Raw genomic sequence first — 12436 nt, 5'->3', positions numbered from 1 at the left:
AGAGAGAGAGAGAGAGAGAGAGAGAGAGAGAGAGAGAGAGAGAGAGACGCCACCCTCTATAATATGGTCCAGGGTGTCTCTTAAGTAAAACTGAATCTACTCCCAGCAGCCATGAGTTGTCCAAAGCTCCTAATTTGGAGGGATTTTGTGCCTATCTCCTCCCATCATATGTGAACTTTTGACTGGATTTAGCCTTTACAAGTCTTGTGCATGCTGTCACAACTGCTATAAGTTCATATTTGCAACTGTCCTGTTGTGTCTAGAACAAAAATTTCTTATAGTCATTCAGCACATCTGGCTCTTATAATTTTTCATCCATCTTTTATTCAATTATCCCTGAGGTTTTGGAAAAATACAATATCCCATTTATGGCTGATCATTCTCTGGTCAATTCTTCTCTATACATTGATCAATTATGGGGTCTATTTTAATTAGCATCTACTTCAAAAAGATGCTTCTCTTGACAGGGAATAAGAGATTCATTAAATCTATGGATATGAAGATAAGTCGGTATGAGACAGTTTAAACTATGTCCATTTAGCTGAAAAATAGCAGTAGACTCCCCCTAGAGCCTAAGACTCTCTAGACACAGACACAGGATTTTGACCTTAATAATGGAACCAGTTGGGCTGGTGAGATGTCTTAATGTGTAAGAGCACTGACTGCTTTTCCAAAGGTCCTGAGTTCAAATCCCAGCAATCACATGGTGGCTTACAACACCTGTAATAAGATCTGATGCCCTCTTCCAGTATACCTGAAGACAGTTACAGTGTACTTTATAACAATAAATAAATCTTATAAAAAATGGAACCAGTTATGTTTTCTGAGCCTGTGAGCAAGCCTTCATCTAAGCAGAAAGTTGCTAATCACTCCCATTATGTCCATGGCTCTATTGACCAAGGAGCATGTCTTGCCATGCTAGTCATTAGTGTAGCGCCCAGGGTTCCCAGCTGGGTGATGACTTCTTTTATTCTCTGGTAGCATACATAACATCTTTATCAGGGCTATCTAGTAGGGATGAAGCGTCTAGATGAGTACCAGTTTGGTTTCTCCATGTTCTATGACTCAAGTATATGATATTTTTAGGAATGTGGTCTTACACTCAAGCTATAACCAAGAGTAATGACAAAATCCTGCATTGCTTAGAGGGTGGGGGGAGCTCACTAACCAACACTTCCAAAAGAGAAAACTCGTTCTAGAACTAAGCTTTTTACTTACTGGACTATGGTTTCTAGTAGGAGCATTTCCTCCCTATTATAGGGCAATCCTATTTTAACTCTTTATACCTTTGTATGTACAAATGTTTTATGTTTCCTCTCTCTAGAAATGTTAAATTTGAGTCTTTATATATTCCAGCTTCATTTTGGAAACCTATAGAGATCAGGAAATTAATATGTGTCTACTGTTGGGAAAGCTTTTAAGAAGGTATAAATTACAGAAAGGATTTGATGAGAATAATGAGACAGGAAGGGTTAGATCTGGTCAAGAATGAGAGGGTAAAAGAAGAAATAATGGGAATAATAATTAACACTGGAGAGCTTTTGAAAAATTCATGTGGAAACTTACTGTAAAAGCTTCCTTACATACACATATATGAAGAGGTTGGACAACTTAATGGTCCAATGTTGTCATTGGAGTCTCACCTTAATCATGGGGTTTAAAAGCAAATCACTAATTAGTTGTCAGGGGTGGGGTTAAAGATCAACTCTCCTCCTACAATACTGTTTGAGATGCCGAAGGGGACAGGAACAAAGATTGTCTAATAGCTTGACCTCAGCTCTGCCCATCTTTTCTTGCTCCAGTCTCATCTGCAGTATGGTCTTTGTCAGATAATTCCCTACCCCCCCCAATAAATTCTGAGATCCTAGCACACATCCGTAGCCCTATTTACAAATGCTGCTATTATTAGTTAAAAAAAAAAAGTGAGAATAACAAAATTCATTCTGTTAATTCCTTTTTGACACACTGTTCATTGAGACTTAGTACATTCAGATTTTTGTACAGCCATCATTACCTCCTATGGTAGGCATCTTAAAATGCTACTGCAGGTTTGTCAGAAAGCCAAAATCTATGAGTCTAGTCCGATCAAATCCCTTTTCTCAGTTCTTGATATCTGACAGCAGCCAACTGAGGGAAATTATTATGGCATTCCATTTTTTGAATGCACATTCTATAAAGTAGACAATGTAGTTTGCCTTGAGTTGAAGAACCGGCAGGTCCTGAAGAACTTGGGTTAAGGTTCTGGCAAATAGGTTCAGCTTCAACTTTATACAGTAATTATTCAGTAAGTAATCAGGATATCCAAGGGGGGAAATGGTATTGTTTAATACAACTGTTTTAATGTTTACTCTTCAAGATATTTCATAAAAATATTTTATAAAATGCCATCTTGCTTTTTAAAATATACATCAAGATTTAAGCCCCACTCCAGAGTCAGGGAAAAGGTACCAACCAACTGAAGATAGTTTAGTCATGGAGGAATGTACACAAGAGGTGGAAGTCTCTGAATGGCTACTAAATGGGTTGTGTCTCCTGTGAATCTCTAAAATACTGGGTCTCACAAGATTGCCTTCCGCTAGCAAGCTATGAATCTATGCACTGGTCCCAACAAGAAGGTCAAGTTTTCATCCAAAGTGGTTCTCAGGTACAGCATCTTTTGAAATCTGTCTGTGACTACTTGGGACTATTCAAAGTGGTGCCAAGTAACATTCTACTTTGTAACAATGAAAATCAAACCTGTTTTCAAGAACATTTAAACATTCTTTAAATGATTTGAAGACATTCTAATGTAAATTTTCTTTTTTGTTTGTTAATTTACATCCCTATCACTTTCATCCTTAACCCCACTCACAGAGACCCTCCCTCATGCCCCTTCCCTTCTCCACTGAGAAGATGGGCATACTTCACCCTGCTACATCAAGTCTCTTCAAGGTTAGGTACATCTTCTCCCACTGAGGCCAGACAAGGCAGCCCTGTTGAGAAATAGATTCCACAGTCAGGTCACAGCTTGAGGGACAACCCCCTATCTAGTTGTTGGAAGACCCACATGGAAATTGAGCTGCACTTCTGCTACAAATGTGCTAGGGGCCTCTGTCCAGCCTGTATGCTTTTTAGTTGGTGGCTCAGTCTCTGAGAGCTCCCAAGGGTCCAGGTTAGTTGACTCTCTTGGTCTTCCTGTGGAGTTCCTATCCACTTCAGGGTCTTCAATCCTTCCCCAAAGCCTTCCATATGGGTCCCTGACCTCAGACCAATGTTTAACTGTGGGTCTCTGCATCTACTTCAGTCAGCTGCTGGGTAGAGATTCTCAGAGGACAGTTATGCTAGGCTCCCATCTGTACGCATAACAAAGTATCATTGTCAGGGATTGGTACTTGCCCATGGGATGGACCTCAAGTTGGTCATTCCTTCAGTCTCTGCTCCATCTTTGTCCCTACATTTCTTTTAGACGGTACAATTTTGGGTAGAAAGTTTGTGGGTAGGTTGGTGTCCTTATCCCTCCACTGGGGTTCCTGTCTTGACTACAAGAGTGGCCTCTTCAGGTTTCATATACCCTCTGTTATGTAACTCCACTAAGGTCACCCGCATCGACTCCTGGAAACCTCTCCCATCTCAGGTCTCTGGGACTTCCTAGAAATCCTCCCCACTCCCCCACCCCCAGCAGCTGCAGATTTCCTTTCATTCTCCTGGTCCTCTGGTCCTCTCTCCTGTCCCTCCCCACACCTGATGCTGACCTTCCCATTACCTTCTCCCATCCTTTCTCCTCCTACCCAGTTCCATCCCACCCTCTGCCTCCTATAACTATTTTATTCCCCCTTCTACATGAGATTAAAGCATCCTCACTTGGGCTTTCCTTCTTGTTTAGCTTCTTTGGGTCTGTGGGGTGTATCCTCTACTTTATGACTACTATCTACTTGTCAGTGAGTACATACCATGCATTTCCTTTGGGGTCTGGATTTCTTCCCTCAGGATATTTTCTAGTTCCATCCATTGGTCTGCAAAATTCATGATGTCCTTGTTTTTAATAGCTGAATAATATTCTACTGTGCAAATGAACCACATTTTCTATATCCATTCTTTGGTTGAGGGACGTCTACATTGTTTTCAGTTTCTGGCTATTATGAATAAAGCTTCTATCAACAACATACAACATAGTATGTGTCTTTGTGGTATGGTGGAACATCTTTTTGGTATATGCCCAGGATCAGTATAGCTGAGTCTTCAGGTAGAACTATTTACAATTTTCTGCAATGGCGGAGTATTCTCCATTCTATACATCCTCTCCAGCATGTTCTGTCACTTGAGGTTTTGATCTTAGTCATTCTGATTGGTGTAAGATGGAATCTCAGGATCATTTTAATTGCAATTCCCTGATGACTATGGAGTACATTTTCTAAGTAATAATTTATATTAACTATAAAATACTTCAGAAAAATAGGTGGTCTGCAAAGTATATAAAAATGTAACAGTTGCAGACCCACTCCCTGACAATTTCCAGTTCTTTCTAGTTTACCATGACATTTCTTTGTGTATTACCAATTAATTTTCCAGGTTTTTACACACAGACACACATCAAATGACTAGACAGAATTTCATGTTATCCCATGATGCAATGTCCAGGTTATTTGCACCTCAAACAATAAACCAGATAGGATACAGAGTAGTGCTAGTGAAATATACTAGCGGTAAGAGTAAAAGTGTAGCACATATTCCACAGGCCCAACAAGTACATGCCTCAAGAACACCAGGCTCTTTTTTTGGCGAGGAGGGAGTCTAAGCAGAGGAACAAGCCAATCACTGGGGCAGCCATGGGACAGGCCCTTGCATTGATCCACAGGTAGGCTGTTATACAATTGTGGATGATCTGCCTGTGTCTAGGCAATATCTTCCATAACTTTGAGCATGTATGAGATGGTAGGCATGGATTGTTTCCTAATGGGTACCGCAAGGACAGATCTGAATTCATTATGTTTGCATCCAATACCTGTTCAGGTCAAACTTGTGTGTTGCTCCTCCCCCAGGAGTACTTGGTAGAGAAATGCTCTATTATACTGTCCTATGCGCGCGCGCACACACACACACACACACACACACACACACACACACTCTCTCCATAAATATTGTAAATAACACTTATTAAACACTTTTCTTATTTAATTTTCTGCTATTCTGCCTAATAATTTAGCCTTATTATACAATCTTTTCATCTCCTATTTCTCTAAATATCATATTCCTGTTTTTTTTTTCATGTCAGTATAAGGCTCACTTGCTTTGTAATTCTCACTGGTAGGGACTATTTCAAATGTTGTCTTTCTCAAAGGTTCTTCTTTTATTCCTTATTGCTTGTAAAAACCAATCCCTTATTTTTCAAAGTACTTTTATCTTCCAACATGATATGTATTTTGTTGAATTTTTAACTCCAAATTGTGAAGTCTAGTGGTATTTGAGAGGCCCCCTCTCCCCACGCCTGTGTATCCTAGGCTCAACCCATATACATAATTACTGAGTTTGCCTAAAGGCCATTTTAAGTGAACCTAATTTAGTAACAAGAAGAACACAGTGCTTTGCAGTCTTCTGGTCAAACTCTTCAGAGGCAGGTGTGATGTGTGGAAGGCTTAGATGGGAATTAGATTTTGCTTCTCCTAAGCAGACACCCTGGACAAATGAAGGTACTTGATCTTCATAAGCCTCATGGCATGTTTGTAAAAGGAAGCATGAACGTCATAGAATTGTCAGAATCAGTCACAGTTGACTGTTTCTTATTCTTTTCCTGTACTAAATCATAGCCATGGATATGATCCATGAGTCCTCTCATCAAGACATCAAATGTGGATGTAATCTTGAAGTGGCTGGCCCGGGGTTTATTGTGAGTGTGGCATCATGCACACCAGACATTCACAACCCTAAGCAGTCATGAACGCCTCAGAAAGGAGTCACAGGCTAATCTTGATTTTTCAACTTGATGGGATTTGGAGTCACCATAAAAACTAGCCTCTAGGTATGTCTATAATGGAATTTCTAGACTGAATTAATTGAGATGAAAATCACCACTTTAAATATGACAGAGCCATTCCATGAGTGAAGGTCCCACACTGAATAGAACAACAATGAATGAGCAATAGCAACCATTCCTCTTCTTGCTTTTTGACTGTAGACACAAAATGAGCATCTTTCTCATGATGCTATGATGCAAAACTTTCCCGCCATTGTATACTGTGCTCTGAAACTATAAGCCAAAATAAGCCCTCATTCCTTAGGTTGCTTTTATCAGTGTCTTTTCTCTTATACCCAAGAAAATTAACTAATGCACTTACCAGGCAATTTTATGTCCTTCCTGGCCATCTCTGTTGCCTGATGCTTTAGGACAACAGGGTACTATCTCCATTTTTCACCTGGACGAAATCAGTAATGGCTACTATTGAGAGAAAATCACTGTAAATCTTCGAGATTCTATTCAGTTGAATAAGAATTTCTTTAGGATTAAAACCATTTGTGCTTTTTTTCAACTTTCTGCATTTCTTCTTCTGAAATTCTTTATTGTTATTATTGTTTTGTTTTGTCTTGTCTTGATTTGTTTTAATAGTTCGTTGGTTCATTTGAACTATGTCTCACTATGTCAAACACTATGACCTTAAAGCTGAGACAATCCACCTACAGGTGCTTCCTTGGTGTCGATATTTCAGGCATATGCTATCATGCACAACTGTTTCCTTTTAAACTTGGTCTTATTAGTCATGTAGATCTGTGATTGATACTCTTTAAAGGATGGAATATAGGATCACAGGTTCTGTACACCTAATTTACTTCAGCCACAGTTTTGCTCTCCACCATTCCCTATGTACAGTGCTAATTCATTCATATTTCTTTTTATATGCATTCACTTGAGTGGCACAGTAGCTTCTGGAAGATTCACAAATAAAGAGAAATATCAAGATATCTCTGTTCTATTTCTAAAAATATTTGGTCTAACATTTTTATTGCTTGTTCAGGTATGAATATGCGCAAACAAACTCTTCCCAAATGACTTTGTTTTTCTTTTTTAAAATTATGGAAATGAGTGTCTACTAAAATGTCACATTGACACAGCCAATGAAAGGCGATATTATCTTTTTGAATATGTTATCTGTTCAGCAAGCCAGATGGTGGTTTATAGAGCCACAAATTTGTAATGTTTTTCAACTGAAAATTATCCAAGCAGTCCACTACCTAGGTCATGGTATCACAATTAAGACTCTTTGACATTAAGGCAATTGTAGAATGGCTGATGTACCTTCTCAGATTGGACATTGTTATTTGAAACCTTGGAGCAGCAAAAACTGAAAAAAGTAATGAGTTGATGGAGATGCAAGACCAGAGGTAATGGATGTTTGTTATTAGCTTTTGTCTATGTAACAATCAGTTTCCCAAAATAATGGCTCAAAGGATTTGTGTCCTGATTTGATAAGTTAGAAACTGAGGATGCAGTTCATTGGGTAGTTTTCCTGCTGATGGTCTCTTTCATGCAAGGAACATATTTCATCCAATAAGCAGCGCTGCTGTTAGGGATTAGCTTGGATTGGCTGGTATAACAAATGACCTGGTGCAATAATGCGATCACATGGCTTTTTTTCTTATGTAAACCTTGGGTTCTGAAATCAGCAAGAGGGTAAACCCTGATGATCAGCATATGGCATGCTTGTATTATTTTTTGTCCCACAGATTACAGCAAATTATATATCCAAATCTAGAGTCAGTGTGAGAGAGGCCTTGGACACTGTCAGCTGTTTCTGCAATGGCCTTCTTCTCCTTGTCCCTTCCCTTCCTTACATTTCAAATTCCATGTGCCCACCTTTTTAAGATATCAGACTTATGTTTAGTGATCCACTTACAGCAAAGTGCTCAAAGAATTTCCTTTTATTATTGCTTAGTTTCATTTTATTTTTTGAGACATGGTCTCACTCTGTAGCTCAGACTGAACACGAACTTATGACTTAGCCCAGAGCAACCTTGAATTTGGGGTATTCTTTCTACCCCAACCTTCCAAGTGTTGTGATTTCAGGCAAGAAACACAAAACCCAGCTAAGTCATTTGTTTTAAATTATCTTTTCAAGGCCAAAATAAGATCAGCAATGTATCATAGTTATTGCCATCTTTTATCAATGTCCAGATTACTCTGAAGTAAAACCCATCAAAAACATTAGGGCTTTTCTATGTTCTTCACATCTTTTTCCCTATGGTCAAACACCTGAGAAAAACACTTGGAAGGAGACAAGGTTTATTGTAGCTCACAGGTTCAGGGGATTCAGTCCATGGTTACTAAATCTCATCACATTGAGGCTGGAATGAAAAGAAACATATCAAGGTGCGGGGCCATAGATGTGGGGGAAAGATGGGAATGGGAAAGAACCTGTGTCCCTCCAGAGTTCCAGTGCTCTGGGCGGGTGGACACAGGAGGAGTGCCCCACGCTTTCCACATGGCCCCGGGTCGGTGTCTGGCTGTGTGAAGCCACTGGCCCCACTCAGAGGGTGGTGAACAAGATACCAGGTTCCCAGCCTATGGCATCCCACAGTATCTAGTGTGGAGGAGCTGAGAACAGAATGGGATGGGGCCCCAGCGTGGCACTGGGCCCTGGGGCCGAAGGGAGGAGAGGGCATGGGGAGAGGGGGTGCTAGATGGTTTCCACATGGGTGAGAGTGCTTGGTCGGTGGCTGGAGCACAGAATAGCCTTCTGGCAGGAGGTTAGACATTAGGAAAAAGCCCATCCCATCATTCAAGCAAGGCAGGTCTTGATGATCAGAGACAGTCTAAAATTTTAGAGCTTTATTGTAGAAAGGCAGGGGGAAATAGAGAAGGTAGAAAGAGAGAGAAGAGAGAGGCTGGCCATGGCAATGTAGAGAGGGGGGGAAAGGGAAAGAGAGAAGGAGAGCTAGAGAGTAAGAAAGGTGAGGGCTTAAAGAAAGCAAGGAGGGGCCAAGCTGCCCCTCTTATAGTGGGTTGAGTTATCAGGTAACTGTGGGGAGGGAGTCTAAACAGAATGCCAGAAACTTAGGACATTGCTGATCATCACAGAATTATGGAGTTGGGGGTTCTGTGGTTTCAGGCACCTGATTCTGGGAACATGGCTCGCCTTTCTGTCCCTTGTAGAGTTTTCTACTGGGTCACCAAAACAAGCACCATTCAACCAAAATAGACTGCCTATCACAGTCCCACATCAAGGAATACAACTTCTCCCTATGGGCCATAAAACAAAGGCCAGAGTTAGAGTTAAAATATGTCCATCAAAATTTGCATGCCACAACATGTCCCACTTCCAAAATGCCCTGTTCAGCACCTATATAAGCTAATCATCTCTCAATAGTACCATCCTCTGGAAATGAAACTTTCAACACTTGAGCCTTCAGGGGCATTTCAGAGCCAAGCTTTAACAGATGAGAGACAGTTGGGACTGTGAATGATCAGATGTCTGTAACAGAATGTTTATGCAGACATAGGATGAGGTGTGCACTTGAAAGAGCTGGAAGGCAGAAAACAAATGGCCTGAAAAGTAGCAATATATGATGAAAAGAATGATGAGGGTTTGATAAAAGAAGAGAAATAGAATATGCTAAAGGAAGAAAATAAGAGAAGATATTAATATCCACAAAGCTCTGACCACAAAAGCAATAGTCACTGAAATTATCTAATATAGTGCTTGAACCCTAACAGCATCCAAGCAAGCTAGGTTGAGCCATGCACCTTCAATAAACCAATCAAACAAACAACTGAGAAAAAGCAGAAAAAAAAGGATAATTGGTCAATGCTGTCACATTAGGACAAAGGGCTAAGAGGTCCAATGACCTCCCAGATCTGTCTTCCAGTGTTAGTATAAGGCTTAGGTTTAAATAGAGGACAAGAGGTCTGTCAAGATAACTGTTCCAGGCCAAGGTATGTTCCTGCCTATCAGCAATGTCTGCGCCATGATCCAGTCCCTCCTGCAAAGTGTTCTGGCACACTCGCAGCACTGTGTGAAACCCTTTTCTGTGAGATAAACTCCCCTCTGGTCAGCACCAGGTTTCAGCTTTTTTCTTCTCCCAGCATAGGATTTCTGGGGCACAAATGTTTCTCTTTAGAGTATCTTCAATCCTGCCAGAATGGTTATACTAAGGTCCTCCTGACAAAGAAAGCAAAATGTCTAAGCCCCAAAATAAGCTGGTAAGCTTGTTTAAGCTCCGCAGCAGTATGTGGAAGGATTCCCAATGTGACTTTTATCTTACTCATAGACGAGTATCCCTGGTCAAAAAAAAAGCACACACCTAAAATAGTCCCATGTAATGTGTGACAACCCAATGTTGAAAGCCAAGTTACATCACAAGTTTTCAGAACCACAAAGCACAGCTTCATCATTTACTGTAGCTAGTACTTACAGGACCTACTTTGGCCTGGTGGTTTTGTAAGTATTTGATAAGTATTTAGTTCTACTTATCATAATTGCTCTATATGCTGAGTAATTATTAGCTTCTTTTTCATAATGATATATATGTTATTTTTGTCATATATGTGTTCTGGATTTTGAGTGCATACCAACTTTGAGGTGCTTCTCCTTGGAAATCGGTCAGCTTTTGCTTCAGTAATGTTTTATGATAAACAAGTGAAATCTAACCCTAACCCTTCATATGCTACATTCACACAATGATCAGCTGTGGCTAACATTGACTCAGTTCGGATTGCCTGGTTCTTGACTCCAGAATAGGCTTATACATCTGCTTCATACATTGATTCTTCTAAAACTGAGGATGAAGATGAAGTATAATCTACCTAAGAAATCTTCATGGCAAGTACATCAGGGTTGGGGCACACAGAGACTCTAAACACCTTCACCCTAGACTGGCTTATTGTCCAGATCATTAATCAGTTTAGGTCACATGAGACAAATTCAGTATCAATGAGACAAGCCTCTGTATTCCACAGGGATCATTCAAGACCATAAAAAAGATTTAGAATGAAATTACCTAATCTATACAGCTTGACAATCAAAACTTCTAACTTTTGAAAATAGTACTATGAAAAATAACTAAAATTGTGTAAGTAAATGATTTAAAATATATATCTTCTTGCTGCAAGCTATAAGCTACTTATTTTCTCTTTATATTTCCCAGGTTTTTACATCATGTTTGGGAAGAAAAAGAAAAAGATCGAAATTTCTGGCCCATCCAACTTTGAACACAGGGTTCATACTGGGTTTGATCCACAAGAGCAGAAGTTTACTGGCCTTCCCCAGCAGTGGCACAGCCTGTTAGCAGACACAGCCAACAGGCCCAAGCCTATGGTTGACCCGTCATGCATCACACCCATACAGCTGGCTCCCATGAAGGTATGCAAGGGTTCTATCTTTGGGTCAATTTCAGGCCATGATCTGATTTGACCTAATATGCCATCTTTATGTAACCTTTTTTAAATATCCCTATATTAGCCACAGTTAATCTTCATTTTACATCACACAGGAAATTTAACCTTCGGATACTGGTTATTGTAATATTCAGGTGTAAAATTAACCTACAAAATGAATTTTCTTTCTGTTAATAATCTCCACTTCTTCTGATAGTATCAGCGATAGCTACTAATCAAATATTTATTGGCTATATTTCTGATGTGTCCTATTTGCTTTCAAAGTATTTATATATAATCTTATATAAAATGTGATGAGATTTTAATAGCTATAAATTACATTTATAGGTGCATAAAACACTAACATATATGTATAGCTATATAATATGGTTTATATAGTAAATATGTGTATCCTCACATTTATTTTCATTGTCTAAAAGAGAACTATTTCAAATATTAGCAGATAATTTCAGTCTTTGAAAAGGCTATAATTTACCCACTTGCTGCTGCCCTCCTGGTCACTCCCTCCAGTGATCCATCCCCCATCTTCCATATCCTATCCCCTTCTCCTCTGAGTAAGTGGAAGCCCAGCTGCATATCCCCCACTCAGGCACTTCAAGTCTCTAAGAGGCTAGCAATACAGACTTATTTACGCCAGTGTTTCTCAAGATATATCACAGATCAGAATCCCCTAACAGACTTTGATTAAACAGATGTTTAATTTAGGGTTTCTATTTCTGTAAAGAGATACCACAACCATAGCAACTTCTTCTAAAGAAAGGCATCGAATTGGGGCTGGCTCACAGTTCTGAGGTTTATTCCATTGGTATCATAGCAGGCAGGAAGCATGGCAAGATGCAGGCAGACTTGGTGCTGGAGAGGAATCTGAGAGTTCTTTTTTTTTATTAGATATTTTCTTTATTTACATGTCAAAGGCTATCCCGAAAGTTCCCTATACCCTGCTCCCCTACCCCACCTCCCACTTCTTGGCCCTGGCATTCCCCTGTGCTGGGTTATATAAAGTTTGCAAGACCAAGGGGCCTCTCTTCCCAATGATGGCCGATTAGGCCATCTTCTGCTACATATGCAGCTAGA

The 12436-nt window shown here is 39.9% G+C and overlaps 1 protein-coding gene across 1 annotated transcript in view; it reads left to right on the top strand.

Annotated features, from left to right (window-relative positions):
* The window catches only part of Pak5 (p21 (RAC1) activated kinase 5), a 301988-nt gene that overhangs the window by 194932 nt on the left and 94620 nt on the right, over window positions 1–12436 (top strand). Inside the window, exon 3 of the mRNA XM_021192487.2 lies at window positions 11113–11327. Coding sequence (XP_021048146.1) covers window positions 11124–11327 — 204 coding nt within the window. The 5' untranslated portion in view covers window positions 11113–11123. The remainder of the gene's footprint in view (window positions 1–11112; window positions 11328–12436) is intronic.

Source organism: Mus pahari, chromosome 3 (genome assembly GCF_900095145.1).
Source record: "Mus pahari chromosome 3, PAHARI_EIJ_v1.1, whole genome shotgun sequence".
Classification (NCBI taxonomy): Eukaryota; Metazoa; Chordata; class Mammalia; order Rodentia; family Muridae; genus Mus; species Mus pahari.
This window is presented reverse-complemented; position numbering and strand designations above follow the sequence as displayed.